Raw genomic sequence first — 15,977 nt, 5'->3', positions numbered from 1 at the left:
AGAGAGCAGCGATATGAAAAGCTATTTTGTAGACAGGAGTGAGTCTTGTTCACTTTGAAAGAAAGAAAAAACTCGTACTCGGCTATTTAAGATCTAAAATCATACTTTTATTAAAAATAGAAAGGATACATAAAAGCAACAAGGGGGTATCTCTAAAACTGATCAAAATGAGAAGAACAAAAGGTATAGACAAAACAACACAGAGGAGGTCATCATTAAAGAATGACCCAACTTCAGAACATGGTCTGCCTCTAGTATCAGAACCACTTCCGACCTTTGTGTCCTCTCTATGACATATTTTGGCAGGGGTTTTGTCTAAAGAGTTCTTGTCATAACCTGATTAAAAAAAAACAGAAACAAACAAACAAAAACCTATCTTCTGTAAGCGAATTTGGGATGGATAAAAGGTGGTGAAGGAGCGGTTAGCGTCTGGTTCTAGGCATGCATCGAAACTCCGCCAAGAGTGCAATGTGATTAGAAGACCATTCAGGTGAAGGAAGAGCTGTATCCTTTCTCAATCCATCTTCGTCCAGCAACTCCAATAAAGATTCCACCATCAAAGTATCCGCTGAAAACCAAAATACAAAGTTATTTTCTGGTGTAGTCAGAACTAGGAGAGGTGGTTAAGAATATGGTGGAACCTGTATAAAATATATAGTCATGAGTGCCAATGAACTCCCTTGTACAATTAGTAAACAAAGGCTCGTTTGTATTAAGATCCATTCTCCTTCTGTGCTGTTCCAATCCAAGTCCCATTACTGATCTCACAAATGATGTGTAAGCGCTCACCTGAAAAAAAACAAAAATCTCTCATCAAAGTTCGGCAAACAAAAATGGGAAAAACCGAAGAAGAAGAAGATAATGTTACCAAAGGTAGCTGATGAGTCAGTTTAGTATGAGGACGCAGGATATTAAGGGGATCAACCATTAAGTCTGGATGCAGTGGATCAACTTTCCCCATTACAAGAAGTGTATGAGGAGCACTGCAATAAAAAAAATTCAGAGCTTTAGCTTTTTCTAACACCAAAGAGAGTATTGAAATTTGATGATATCAAGTCAGAAGAATTAAACAAAAACCTTCCGGGAAGTGTATTGAAGTCTCCACATACAAGCATAGGAATATCAGCACTAGCAGCTATTTTCTCTAGCCCCTTTAATAAAGTATGAACCTACAAAACTCAAAAGAATTTAAAAAAAAACATACAATGAGGTGAATACTAATTCTCTTGAGGTCAATGAAACTAGATGCACATACCTGCCAGAGCTTCACGTCCTTCAGCTCTTGTTGAACATTAACATGTGTGTTTGCCACACAGATAAGCTGGCGCTTCCCTGAAGGATCAGTAGGTTGATTACCAAACTTCGCTTCAAGAACAACTATCAACGCAATGTTATCCTACAGCATAACAATCAGTCATCACAAGAATCAGTCATTGTACAAAAACTAACTCTCTAATAATCAGCTATAAGCATGCCAAAAAACTACCTTCACAAGCCGGTTTAAAGCAGTTCTCTTCTGCGTATGAGGGATTATAGCCTCAGTCAAAGACTGAGCAGCCTTATTGAACTCAACCTACATTAACAGTCCCATGAATTAGCATTGAGAATAAAAATATGTAAGAGAAGATAAGTATATAGCATAATAGATACAAACATCATATTTCTTGACATGTGAAAATCTATCCCGTCTGAAAAACGTTGCACATCCGTCAATTACACTCGTACTTCCACTGAGAACCTAGCAACGTGTAAGATAAGGTTAAGAGACGTTCCAACATAAGAAGAAGGGAGTGTGTGGAATCATCAAGGACCCAACCTCATTAGTCTTTCTCTTGTAGAGAGCTTGATACCCATGTTTATCCAACTCCGGTGCGAAAATCTCATGGAAATGATCACTTTGTACCTGCCACATAAAGGAATAAGAATGAACATTTTTTTTTCATTTATAACACTTAAACTAGTGTCCATACAATAAAAACCAGATGTTCTAAAAATCGGTCTAGACAGCACCTAAACATCCACTTAATCGGCAAATCGGACCTAAACGAAACAATTTTTCTAGAACATTCTTTTCTTAATTCCCGGTCTAGGTGCTAAAAAATCAGTTTAGGCACCCGCATAATCAATAATCTCAGATAGAACGCCTAGTTAAATACCGTCTAGCGATTTCTTGAACATTGATAAAATCGGTCTAGGTACTAAAAAATTGGTTTAGACACCTGCATAATCAATAATCTCATATAAAATGCCTAGATACCGCCTAGCGATTTTTGAAGATTGATAAAATCGGTTTAGGTACTAAAAATCGGTTTAGGCACATGCATAATCAATAATCCCATATAAAACACATAACTACCGCCTAACGATTTCTTGAACATTATCGATAAAAAACATACCTCTTGTAGGCAAACTACATCAGCACGATAACCAACAATCTCCCTCAACAGATTCTGTCTTCTGTACGGCCAAGAAAGAGCCCAAGGAGGACAGTAACTGTAAAGGTCGCTACTTGCAGAAGTATCAGACAAAATATTATAAGAAAGAACAGTGAACGATCCCGCACTCTGAATCCGACCATCTTGATCCAAATGACCCATCACATCAGCTCCATTAACAGGGATAAGCCTACGAGGACTCGGAGAAGGCGCAGGAATCACACGCGATGTCAAAATGGTACTAGGATGCCCCACAAACTGTTTAGTCTCTGCATTAGCCACGACACACTCAAACTTCAACACGTAGCCAATGTCGTCAGCGGTTGGCGTGTACGTTTTGCAACCCCCGACCTCGATTAGCGTCTCTCCTCCGTTCTTCTGAGTGATGCTTGAAGGGTAAAACGGCGTGGGGCCGTTGTTGGCGAGGGTGAGATTCGACATTGAGCCGGATAAGGTGCTGGCGAGAACTCCGGAGCCTGTGCTGTTGAACCGAGTTAGCTCATCTTCCTCGTTTCCGTTCTCTGCAGCTGCTCGCTCGTGTAAAGTCTTGTGGTGCTGCCACGCGTCTGTGAAGCATTTAGGAGAGCAGTGGTAGCTTTTTGCGACGAGGGCTCTACGCTTTGAGCAGAATACACATTGTAAGGTGGCTTGTTCTGTTGGATGCACGCTGCAAATGGTTACTTTCTTATCGCTCTGTACACGATACCTACAAATTAAACAACAAAGAATGAAGATTTAAGACAAGACCAGAAGTAAAAACATAGTCGATGTTGCTTTTTCCACAATTGCAATTCTCTTAACGACCTAAATCAGAAAGAGTTGAACTTTAAGACAAGAACAGAAGTAAAAAACCATAGTTACTGTCTCTTTCTTACAACCCCAAACCAATTAGCAATTCTTGCAACGACCCAAATCAGAAATCTCTGAACTTGAGACCAAAGTTTCAAACTTTGAGTAAGAATGAAACTTCAAGACAAGAACAGAAGTAAAAAACCATAGTTACTGTCTCTTTCTTACAACCCCAAACCAATTAGCAATTCTTGCAACGACCCAAATCATAAATCTCTGAACTTGAGACCAAAGTTTCAAGCTTTGAGTAAGAATGAAACTTTAAGACAAGAACATAAGTAAAATCAGAGTTCCTCCTGTATCTTTCTTACAATCCCCAAACCAATTAGCAATTCTCTTAACGACCCAAATCATAAATCTCTGAACTTGAGACCAAAGTCTCAAAAGTAAGAATGAAACTTTAGGACTTTAAGACAAGAACATAAGTAAAATCATAGTTCCTGTCTCTTTTTTACAATCTCCAAACCAATTAGCAAATTCTATCAACGACCCAAATCATAAATCTCTGACTTTAGACCAAAGTCTCAAACTTTTTGAGTAAATCTCCCGACTTTAGATCAAAGTTTCAAACTTTAAGTAAAACCCCACAAGCAAATCAGACAAAACCCACAATCCACGACCAAGAAAGTTTCAAACTTTACCATCTGTATCTCAAGAAGAAGCCATCGAGAGGAGCTGACTCAGGGACATCATCAGTGGCGGCGGTCTTATCAGGGCGGCGAACAAGGACGTAAGGAGTTAACTCACAGCCCACAATAGGAATCTCGGAAGGGAGATGCACTCGGATCACGCTTAGCATTGCTTTGGTCGAACACTATCGAAGCAGAGAATCGAAAGAAGAGGTTGACGAAGAAAGGGAGATGGAATAGAGTCGAAGGTAGGCTGATCCACCATTTACCTTTCCACACCTAAAAACCCGTCACGACCAAACTCTCCGAAACCCTAGATACAGTTTTTATTTGTCTCCTCTCGGAACTTTAGTAACCCAACTTGGAGGATCTTTGAGAGAGGAACAAAAAAAAATTCTGGAATCGAGCAAATCTTTAATTTGTAGAATTGAGATGTGGATGGTGGTCTTTGAGAAAAGTTTGAGGATCGATTCTTACGCTGCTAAATGGTACAAAGGGTTTCGTTTTTATTTTTTTCTGTTAACAGTGGGATCAATCGTGAAGTATAAAAAAAAGAGTACATATTAGCTTTAGGACTTCAGACCAAACAAAAAAAATCATTTTGTTGATTTACAAAAATTTAGAAATTTCAAAACAATTCGGTTTTGGGATAAAAGATTGAAAGCAAACCGGTTTCTTATTTTTTGTTTCTAAAAAATAAATCAATTTCAAGAAAAAAATAATAATCCACAGCTAAATCTATACTATATTAAAAAGATTATATAATCAACAGGGAGAGTGAATCACCGACGATCTACGATCTTCCCTCATGCAAGGAGGTGGAACTGCGACTATAAAAATGTAAGCTTTCCTACTATGAGAACCATCTCCTGAATTTTGAGTTGATTTGGTTTCATTTTAGATGTGGATATGTTTATTCACGATTCGCGTTTTTGATTCCTTTTTTGTTCACAGTGATTGGAGAGCAGTTTCATTTAACTTCGATATATGACAGTGACAATGATTGCGGCTGTATCAACATCGATGAAGGAGTTCCCGTGATCGGAATGGGTATGTTGATTTGATTCTGATCTGTAGATACCAATCATATATCGCAGTCTCTCTAAAACGTTGGTTAACTAACGAAGGGTGTAGATGGTTTTTTCGTTGATTACATATCAATCGTTTTATGTACCTGATGTTACGGGATTGCTACCGTATTATCTTTGTAAAAGACTGATTTGAGAAATTTTGAATTGTGTAGAGTACAAACTGTCTCAGGTGTTGCAGTTCTCTTGGTCATCATTGAAAAAGTCAGGTATAAATAAACATTGATAAAGAAATAAGCTTTCCATCGACTATCAAATTATTTTTTTCAGGAATACTTTACTGACCTGAAGGCGTTGAAGCCAAACTATGGCAGGTCAGATTTGTTTTCCCCTCCATAATGGCTTTGTATTTCGTTATGTTCCTGTGAGAAACTATGTAAATGGGTAATATAAGTAGCTACCAAGTCCTCTACCCAGCACTAGGATTTGAGTCATAAGTAGTTTGTGAATCTTTAAGAAAGGATAAGACATTCTGACAATAGCTTCAGGCAATCTTAGGACCATTGCCATTATCCAAGTTTCTTAATTTTCGATTCTTGGCTGATGGTTTCTTTTAGCTTAGCAAGTTTAGATTCTAATTTTTTGTCTAGGTTGTTTAGCTGGTTTATGGCCAACTGAACCGGTCATTGGCATAACAAGATGAAACATTGGCCTCCAAAGTTTTATCATTTGTCCTCCAGATTGTTTAACAAAGATATATGTTTTGATTATTTAGTAACTGTTTCAAGTTCCATAAATCTCAGGACTGACCCCTTCTTATGGCATCACGTCGTTTTGGTGATATTCTTGCTGTGAATCCTTTTCAATAACCTGTGTTGCAGTTTTAGTTTATATGTTTTGTGACACATGAATTTCCAATTCACAAGATATAGTTAGGCTTGGCTACACGAATCCATGTGAATCGTTGACCCTGATGAATTGCTGTTTCACAGGTACCAGAGACGCTTCCAGAATAAGCACTCTCTAAGATGAGCACACCACCAAAGAGTGAATCACCAATCATCACACCTGACGAACTAACTGAAGCTGATGGGTTCGTCTTTGGATTCCCAACAAGGTACGGCATGATGGCTGCTCAGCTCAAAGTCTTCTTGGACACTACCGGTGGACTCCGGAGAACTCAGTCACTTGCTGGTAAACCAGCTGGATCTTCTACAGCAGTGGCTCTCAAGGTGGTAGCCAAGAAACCACTGCGTAAGTTCCCATGAAACCATGAGAGTCGTGAGCCGTAGTTTGTCAATAATAAAGTAGATGTTTTTTTCTCAAGTCATGTTCACGCATACGTGAGGTCAGTAAGTACACAAAACTTTAGCTCATTATGTCTCCGTTTAAACTATAGATTATGATAATTTTTTGAGCTTCTGTGAAACCATGAACTCTTTTTTTTTTATCAACTACCATGAACCCATATCAAACATAGCAGACACCGTGGTTAATGACATTTCCAGTCCACTAAAAGATCAATCTGCTCATGTCTACATCATTTGTGATGGAGGAAACATTGAAGGATTTGCTACCAAGTCAGCTATATAATAAAGGACTTATGGTCATTGCAAACAACCTTTTTATTAGATTTTAGATGTGTTATATGATTTCTGCAGAATGACTGAGCCTCAGCCTAAGTACTCTACCACAGAGAAGCAAGTTTTGGACATGCTATAATCTCGATAGAGAAATGTACATATGCGCAGTATGGATGGGACAGGAAAAATTTACGTAGTCAGGGCTGGCACCATGTTGTTTTACAACTGGTTATGGCATCCTGATGGTGATTCTACTTCTTTTTCTTGAGAACCTCAATAAATATATCAGTTGCAACATCTACAAATATAACCGTGACTGATAACAGAGACTGACTGCTAATGGTTCTGAGTCATTCCCACTGCACAAAAGAACAAACAAAAAAAAAAGCCAAGTTGAATAATAAGACACAAACCATCCATACATTACGTAAGATGTAGAAGATATACTTTGAATTTACAAAACCATTTAACGTAATAAAAATACAATAAAAGAGTAGATATAGTCATGCACTGAAAAAATCTAAATAGATGTCAAGAACCCAAAAAATATCTACATTTAAAGAAAGAAACACACAACAAAATAATAAGCAACCAAGCTTTGTTGTTGTCAATATTACCCTTCACGCAAGCATCTCTAACCAGTAATATGTCTGATCTGCACTAAATGATTGAACCACTGAAAAGAGAACATCCAATATCAGCATGAAAGTGGAGAAGAGAATGGTAGCAAACAAAACAAACAGTGTAACCTATAACCTATAGGATGAAACAAAACTAAAACCAAGAAGACTTGGATGAATAAGAACAACGAAAACTATAAAGATAATGGTGATGATTGGTTCGATTGTGGCTTTAAAAATTTAGCTGTCGATGTTTAGCTGTAGATAAATTGGTTGTAGCTGTAAAGTTGTTACTGTAGATTTTTTCTGCAGAGACTTTTGCTATAGTTAAATTTGTTGTAGTTGTAAGTTATAGGCTGTAGATATTTTAAAATAAAATATATGAAATATGTGTTGTATATATAAAATTATTATTTTATATGAATTAAAATAATTTATATTAATATTTGTTTTTATAAATTATCAAAACTTATTGTAATTTAAAATGTGATATGTAAATAATATTTATATTATTTAAATATCTTAATAATTAAAAAACACTCAAATTCAAAATTAAACTATTTATAAAAAATTTTATTATGATTATATAATTTATTTGATATTATAGATTTTTTTTTTTCATTTTACAGATTTTACAGACTATAAAAAGATGATGTAGCATTTTTGCCTAAAATACATAAGAAAAAGTTTTACTTTATTTTTTTGGCTGTAGCTTTAAAAATAAAGCTAAAGCATGATTGGTAAAACTAAATAAAAATTTGATGTAGACTTTAATTTTTAAAAGTAAAGTTACAACATGATTGGTAAAATTTAGTGATTTAAAAATAAATAAAGCTAAAGTAGGGAGATAAATCTCAACCAATCACCCTCAATATATTTGTGCCATACTGTAGTTATAAAGTTAATAATATATTTTAGAATGAAAAACTAATAAATATAATTATTCTTATGTGTAACAACTACAGTAACCAAAGTAACCAATTAACTTTTGATGTGAGAGATCTAATGTAGAAAATAAATTTGTAAATAATAGTAGAAATAGATAAATAGATATTTTAAATGTACACAATACAATATATATATATTCATATAATTAATTCAATTAATTAAAACAAAGAGGCTCCAAATCAACATGATATACTATATTTACTATTAAAATTATGGGCTGGAAAAGAGAAAATTATAATTAAACAGTTAAAACACATGATAAAATAAACCAAAACAATAAAAATTTAAAGATCTACACATTTTAAAAAATATGGCTAAACTAAATAGAAAATAAGTCATACGAATTTATAAATAAAATTTATATTATTTCAATATATATAAATGAAAAAGTTCAGATTAACCATTTCAGAAAAAACAAAATGACAAAAATAAAAATTTGTATCCTTGAGAACAAGTAACTTTGTTCAGTATACCCCACTCTGCGGAATTCTTGATAAAATAATACAGTAATACTAGGTGTTTGTCCACGATTTCGCAAATGATAATATTATATGAAAAGTACATGATATTTTTATAATGATGTAATTGTTGAATAATAATTAGAAATATTAAAAATTAAAATTTAATAAGTTGATATTAAAAAATTTCAGTATATATTTTTAGAAGAGCTGTGAAATTTAAGATAATTACATAAATATAAGACGCTAAAAATATATTTCTTAAATGTAAGTATTATTACAATTGGTTCAAATAATTAGTTGTTAATACCTTTTTGTTTATTTAACACATGGAAAACGAAAACACTCTTACATGTTCTTGTGTAGTTCCAAAAATATGGTTAGAGGCTTATATAGCTCTGGCTACTTCGTTAATGATTTGTTTTCTTTATGTTTATATAGATCTAATGTAAACAATCAATTCGTGAATAATAGTATAAATATATATTTTAAATTTACACATTACGAAATATTAAATATAATAAATATATTCGTATGATTAATTCATATTACTTAAAAAAAAGAGGGTCAAAATCAACATGATATACTATATTTACGATTAAAAATAATTTAGGCTGGAAAAGAGCAAATTATTATTAAAAAGTTAAAACACATGATAAAATAAACCAAAACAATAAAACTTTAAAGATCAACATATTTTTAAAAATATGGCTAAACTAAATAGAAAATAAGACGTACGAATTTATAAACAAAAAATATATTATTTCAATATATATATATATATGCAAAAGTTCAGATTAACCATTTCTGGAAAAAAAATAACAAAATTAAGAATTCGTACCCTTGAGAACAAGTAACTTTGATCAGTATACCCCACTCCGCGGAACTTTTGATTAACTAATACTAGGTGCTTGCCCGTGATTTTGCGGATAATAATATCATAAGAAAAATACGTGATATGTTTATAATGTTATAATTTTTGAATAATAATTATAAATACTAAAAATTTAACATTTAATAGTTTGATATTCAAAAATTTCAGTACCTATTTTTAGAAGAGCTGTGAAATTTAAAATAATTACATAAATATAAGTCGCTAAAAATATTTTTCTTAAATGTAAGTATTATTACAATTGGTTCAAATAATTAGTTGTTAATACCTTTTTGTTTATTTTAACACGTGGAAAACGAAAAACACTCTTACCATAAAAATGTATTTTTGTGTAGATCCAAGAATATGGTTAGAGGCTTCTATAGCTCTGGCATCTTCGTTGATGATTTGTTTTATTTAAATTTCTTTCATTTGTTTGATTGTTTCCAATTTATTTTAAATTTGATAAAAAAACTAAATTGTTTTTATGTATTTTTTTCAAAACAAAAGTTTCGGGTATGACTAAAAACTCAATTTTATTTTTATATGTGAATAAGGTATTAAACAATCTTAACATTTATAAACCATTCACGCCCAAACATACTTTAAAACCATCAAAGTTGTTATATACACCTCTTACAAATCATCATAAACACACATACAGTGAAAATATACAATAATATGGTTATATATATATATATCACAATAATAGAGTGAAAATATGGATATTGGATTTTTTTGGTCAAAACCAAATTAAGTTGTAGTTTAAAGATTGATTGGATCTGATATTTGATTTTATGGGGTGTTTCTATTTATTTTGAATCGACTGATGATTGAACCTGTCGAGTTGATTTTTGGGTTTGTATTTCCAGGCTAAATCTCTGTCGTCGACCAAACACTGATCATGAAGAAATCAGCAAACTATCATTTTCAAAAGCCAAGGATAACAGAAAGTCATCATCCAACTTATAATATTATAAGAGACATATAAAAACATACAAATTATATAAATAACACATATAACAAAAAAAAATGTGATGTTGAGATTAATAAAATATTTTATAAATAACTAAATATGTAAAAATATTTTTGAGAATAACTTAGGTTTAAAAAATTATTTAATAATTTCACATTGTTCACTATCCCATACATATTTTAGATAGTAGAAGATAACAAATTGTGAGTTTTACTCATTTTAGTTCAATTTATTATTTATATTTTATAACATAGATGTAATATATTGTAATATACATATAAAATATATGTTATTTGTATATAGCCCCGGGCGTAGCCCGGGCAAAATCTCTAGTCATTAATAAACTAAGTAAATCAAAGATTTAGACTGCGAGTAGATTGTAGATTTTTGGAATTGAATGATGTGGAATGACCTATTCTATTAATTCCATAATTTTTTTTTTTACTATTTGACATGAATGTAATGAAATATTCATTCCATCAGTTCCAAAAATAAAAGGAATGGAATGAATTCCATAACAAATTTGATCATGAATTAATAGAATGAATTCCATTCCATTTTTTGATGTACTTCATTCCAACTATTTTAAATTCCACAAATTTCATATTTGTTTACCAGTTACACCCTTAGTTATTTGTGTATTGACAAAATAAAATTAAAACATTAAACTGAATCAATTGATTAGTGCTAAAACGACATCTTCTAAGAAATATGTAGGTGGTGTTATTCAATCATGTACTCTAATAAAGTTTAAATATAAACATAATACATTTTTATTCAAATGATGTTTAAAATTTCTATTTTAAAATATAATGTTAATCAATGAATGATTTAAATCTAGTTTTTAAAATCTAGTGTTATTCAACTTTTAAGGATTTTAATTTTTTTTTGTATTTTGGATTGATTTCAAATAATTTCTTATGGAGTCTTGATTGAACTCAAAATCCAATGCATACTGCAGAGATTTTAGAATCCATCAATTTAAACTATCTTAAATTTTTAAATTTTGTCATATTACAAAACATTAATAATTGATTTTAAATCACAATTGATAACACCCCTATATTATTTGAGATAATCTCCCACTTATCTTTATACTTCTTCTCTAACATAAAAAACTAATATACAGATAATTTTTGTTCTAATGCTTATCTTTATAATGTAAGGATTTTACTTTTGAAGAAAAATATAGATGAATGTTGTTTAGAAATGGATTAAAAGTTATCTCAAAGATCAAAGAGTCAAAATCTGCTCACGGCAGACAAGGTAGACATTTACTTCCAGCACCATCACCTCTTCTAATTCATCATTGCGGTGGTGATTCCTCCTCGCCGTCAAGGATTTATCGAGTCGATTGTATCTTGCGATCGAAATGATTGGGTTGAGGCTTCGTTTGTGGCTTCTAATCTCGTGGAAGGTAACGGTGTGGAAGTCAACGATGGTCATTTCAATGTGTGTCACGCTATTAATCTTGTTGAGCTAGTTGGCCAGTTGGCAGTCATTTTGCGTCGTTACATCTACCACAGGAATGGAGCTGCTAACGTTTCTTGTTTTTACCATGTTTTTTAATACTTTTACTTTCCACTTAAATATATGTAATTCATCATATATGTAATTCGTCCGCTTTTTACCACAAGATTCTGTTATTGAATTTTTTCAATTTTCATTAAAAACAGTTTAAAAAAATTAAAAACTAACGACAGAGACATATATAACTAGATTTTGGAAGATGTATGGTCAAGACGGAGTTGTAGTAGTTCATAAAGCACGACATGAACTACAACATCAGATGTGGATACAAGAGTTGGTCTAGACGGTTAACGAGCATTAAAGGAAGATTTAGTGAAGATGTCAGTTTAAAGGAAGTATTGAAGAAGAAGCAATCGAGCTTAGAGGAAAGGTATATTGGCTTATTCGCTGAAGAAGTATATATGGAAAGTTTCCATTAGGTAGATTTTACATCTAGGGTTTGCCTCTAAAAATATAAAGAGGAGTCTTGGCAATGTGTGGCCGTTTAACACACAGAGAGAGCTTTTAGCAATAGCAAGGTTTGCAAGTCCGAATAAGGAGAAGAAAAACCACTAGGGGTTAAGAGCTTGAATGGTTCATAGACTGCATCAAGTCTGTGAACGAGTGAGACTAGTCAACCAGCCAAAGTTTGTCTTGAGCTTACTTGAAGAATTGCTTTGAAGAAGAACTTGTATGTGCTTGTAAAAGGATTAATCTAGTCATATTTGTTGAAAAAAAATATTCATGTGTTACAGTGTGTTCTAGTTAGTGTAGTTTGATTATCTTACATTAACAGTTTTTACTTTTTATTACCAAGTAAGTCTTAAGTAAAAAAGTTATCTTATGATTTGGTTTCATCAATTTTGCAAGCATTAAAAATTCATATCAGTGCATGGATCTTAACGAACCTTCGTGCATTGCTTTTAATTTTAAGAGAAAACCAAACTATTAGGCAAATTCAAATTATATATCAAACTATTGATTAAGATTAGAAAAAAAAATGCGACCATCAAAATGTTTCTTACTTTAAATTTTAACAATGTAAAATGGGACAATCAAGTACCTTTAGAAAGCAAGACATGCATTTTGAATACCATTAAGTATGGTGTCTTCCAATTGTTTTTTTTTAATGTTCTTGAAGATGTTATTTTGTGTCCTAAAGGTGTACATATAATGTGCCATAAGACTTATTATGATTCCACTAAGTATTTGGCAAACTGCTTTTTTGTTGAAATATTTATGAGTAGCATTGAGATGAGAAACTAGGTATGACTCACTTTCTTGTTTTTCATATAATATTTATCATTTGATAATAAAATATAATGAGATTTTTCTCCTCTTCAATTTTTACTTTTTTCCATAATATTAATAGATTAAAATTTACAACTAACTTAAAAATGAATATGTCCATATTATTTAAACTAACACACAATCTCATATCATAGCATGTATAAGAGATGTTTTTAGAAAAATATTTAGGATAACAAAAACAAATTATACCATAATATAGTACATAAGGAAAAATGAGTCAGTAATATTCATTAGGTTAAGCCCTTCCTCACAAAAAAAAACATTCATTAGGTTGAAATTACTTTAAAACATATATTTACGGTTGATTGGTTAATAATAAAAGTCTAATTTTTTGGAAGTAAGAATTTAGAATCTGAGTATTATGATTTATGGTCAAGAATTGAAGAATTAGTATATAAAGTTTAAAATAATCTATCTATAATAATAAAGGAGAGTTGTCTCTCTCCTTAGGCTATCCAGCTCAGCAAAGAGGGAGGGGCTTTTGTTGACAGCTGGCACTTCTTTATTCTGCCGTTCTCTTTATTTTTCATTCAATCGGCATCAATATTCTCCAATGTAACCGATAGAAACTCAGATTCTTGGTACTAATACTCACCAAATCATCAGCAGGCACATCTTGGGATGGATTCACCAATCGTTACTTCACTGATATCGGCCTTGGTCCTCTCAGAGATTTTTACAACTTTCATGAAGCTTCCCGGAGAGATCTCAAAACGTCTACAGCCATGGTGAGCACTAAAGTTTAGAGAACTATGACCCAGCTAATCTTACGTTTCCGTTGATCTTTTCTCTTTCATATCTTTGTTGTTTTTTTTTTTGATCAAACAATATATCTTTGTTGTTATGACTACTTTCTCTGTATTCTTTGACTGAATCTCCCTTCGTATTCCAGTGGTTTCGCAACAGCTCAATAAGTTGACTTGAGTTTTGGTTTCTTCAAAGTGTAAGCTCCAGAATAATTGATTTGCCGGGTTCCAAGTTCAATAAGTTGATCACATAGAGTAAACACTGAAGTCTGAACTATTTTTCATTGTTTTTAAAAGTAATCATATTTATGTGAATGATAAGTGGGATATCGTCGGATTCCGTATGGGAGAAGAAGCTTCGTCGGATTTCGTATGGGATTCCTTTGCAGATGATAACAAGGTTTGAATTTTAACTGGCTTTGGGGATTAGGGTTTCTATGTGATGATACAAAGTCATGGTCTTTTATGGTATCAGCTATGGTTTGATAGGGTTTCAATGGGTGTCAAGTTGTTTTTAACGATCCAGGAGAATTTACTTACATTTAGTGTTCTTGCGTAATAGAGTTGCAAAAGATACCATCTTTAATGTCTGTTGTTGTATTGTTGGGTGAGTGGTGACCTAACTTTTCCAGCTTTCTGAACTTCTTGCCTACGAAAAATCAGTATAATTAAGAGATCATTCACAGTGTTGGAGGTGTTGTGTATCTCTTCAGAGGCAGAAATTACAACTATCACACACGTCCTCAGTGCCAATTGATGCTGTGGGAACTAGCAGCCCCTGTTTATCCAAAGCTCATTCAAGAAATTCCAGAAAGATTGACCAAAGATGAAGGCTTCATGGTGAAGGGCATGTCTCTTAAGCCGACATGCAAGTTGTGTAAGTATATCTTATCGTTAAAGCTTTAGTTTTGCTCTTTCCTGTCTGTTTTGTTACTTTTGAGCATTTACTGAAGTAAATGGGCACATTAGTGTTACTTGGCTAAGTATTTGAATATCTGTCCCCTATTTTGCATTGCAGCTAAAAATAAGGTGTACGTGTCGCTGGTCAAAGAAGTTAGTGATGCCTTCGAGCTGAGTCACTTGGTGAAAGTTGATTGCCCAGGACTTGAACCAAGTGATTATGAGAAAATAAGCGCTGAGCTTAAGGTCTATAAGTCCTTTTGTTTTTTTTTGGGGCTATACATTGCACAGCTCTGCATCTTCATTGCAATCACTTTCCGTCAATCTCATTTAGCATGTCATATTGAACGATTTGAATTTTCATGCCTTATGACTTTTATTAACTAGGGATTAATCCGGGCTACGCCCGGGATTTTTATTTTTTTCTAATTTAAGTTGTTAAATTATTTATATTTAGGTTATGATATATATTTATATAAATGTTAAGATGCATGTCATAATTAAAATTTATTTTTAAATTTTAACACGTTAAAGTAACATATTTTTTACTGTTTAAATATTTTTTTGTAATTTTGTTGGCTATTTAGTTATCATACTTAGCAAAACTATTTGTTGAGTATTTGAATAAATGTTTTAGATATTTAATTAAACTGCAGAGTATTTTCGGTTCGACCACATGCTCAACAATCTATCGATCCGTAAAAAGATGGACGATCTCCTTGGCCAGGTAAGTAAAATTTTAGCAAAAATATCTTTGATTTTCAAATATTAAGTATATAACTATTGTTTTGAATATTGTTTTTTTAATTGTATTTTTTGATTAAATTATTGTATTATAATGTTTATGTAAATATTTTTTGTGATGTTTGAATTTGTGTTGTTCGTATACTTAACCTAGATGATATTGATGTTTAACAATTTATTGTTTTCTGGAAATAGAAAATAATGATATATCAAAAAGTATCTAATACTTGTTAAATGATAGTATAATGTAAATTACATCCATTATTTGAAAATAACCATTTGTTGTTTTTATTTTTTTAAATCAGAAATTATTTTTATTTAAAAACATTATTCATATATAATATATTAGTTTAAGTTTGGAAGATTAATT

General features: G+C 32.2%; 1 protein-coding gene and 1 non-coding gene across 13 annotated transcripts; one reads left to right on the top strand and one right to left on the bottom strand.

Moving 5' to 3' along the window:
- Positions 1-85: 85 nt before the first annotated feature.
- Positions 86-4,417, bottom strand: LOC103862977 (carbon catabolite repressor protein 4 homolog 2). The gene is made up of 10 exons (XM_009140707.3): positions 3,926-4,417; positions 2,397-3,141; positions 1,817-1,903; positions 1,655-1,738; positions 1,487-1,573; positions 1,256-1,396; positions 1,078-1,169; positions 869-983; positions 642-789; positions 86-568 (listed from the first exon to the last, which is right to left on the bottom strand). The coding sequence occupies exons 1-10, from the start codon at positions 4,081-4,083 to the stop codon at positions 423-425; spliced, it is 1,803 nt and encodes a 600-aa protein (XP_009138955.1). The 5' UTR covers positions 4,084-4,417; the 3' UTR covers positions 86-422.
- Positions 4,418-4,599: 182 nt separating this feature from the next.
- On the top strand, positions 4,600-15,420 carry LOC103862973. Of its 12 annotated transcripts, none has more exons than XR_004457241.1 (7): positions 4,600-4,753; positions 4,868-4,963; positions 5,157-5,315; positions 5,934-13,945; positions 14,110-14,160; positions 14,261-14,840; positions 14,982-15,420. It is a non-coding gene; the product is annotated as an uncharacterized LOC103862973 (transcript). The 12 variants fall into 12 exon arrangements; XR_004457245.1 differs by having other exon boundaries at positions 14,110-14,363; positions 14,650-14,840; XR_004457246.1 differs by having other exon boundaries at positions 5,934-14,160; positions 14,261-14,363; positions 14,677-14,840.
- The last annotated feature ends 557 nt before the right edge of the window (positions 15,421-15,977 follow it).

This window comes from Brassica rapa, chromosome A04, assembly GCF_000309985.2.
Source record: "Brassica rapa cultivar Chiifu-401-42 chromosome A04, CAAS_Brap_v3.01, whole genome shotgun sequence".
In the NCBI taxonomy this organism is placed as follows: Eukaryota; Viridiplantae; Streptophyta; class Magnoliopsida; order Brassicales; family Brassicaceae; genus Brassica; species Brassica rapa.
Note: the sequence above shows the minus strand (reverse complement) of the source record. Positions and strands in the feature narration are given on the sequence as shown.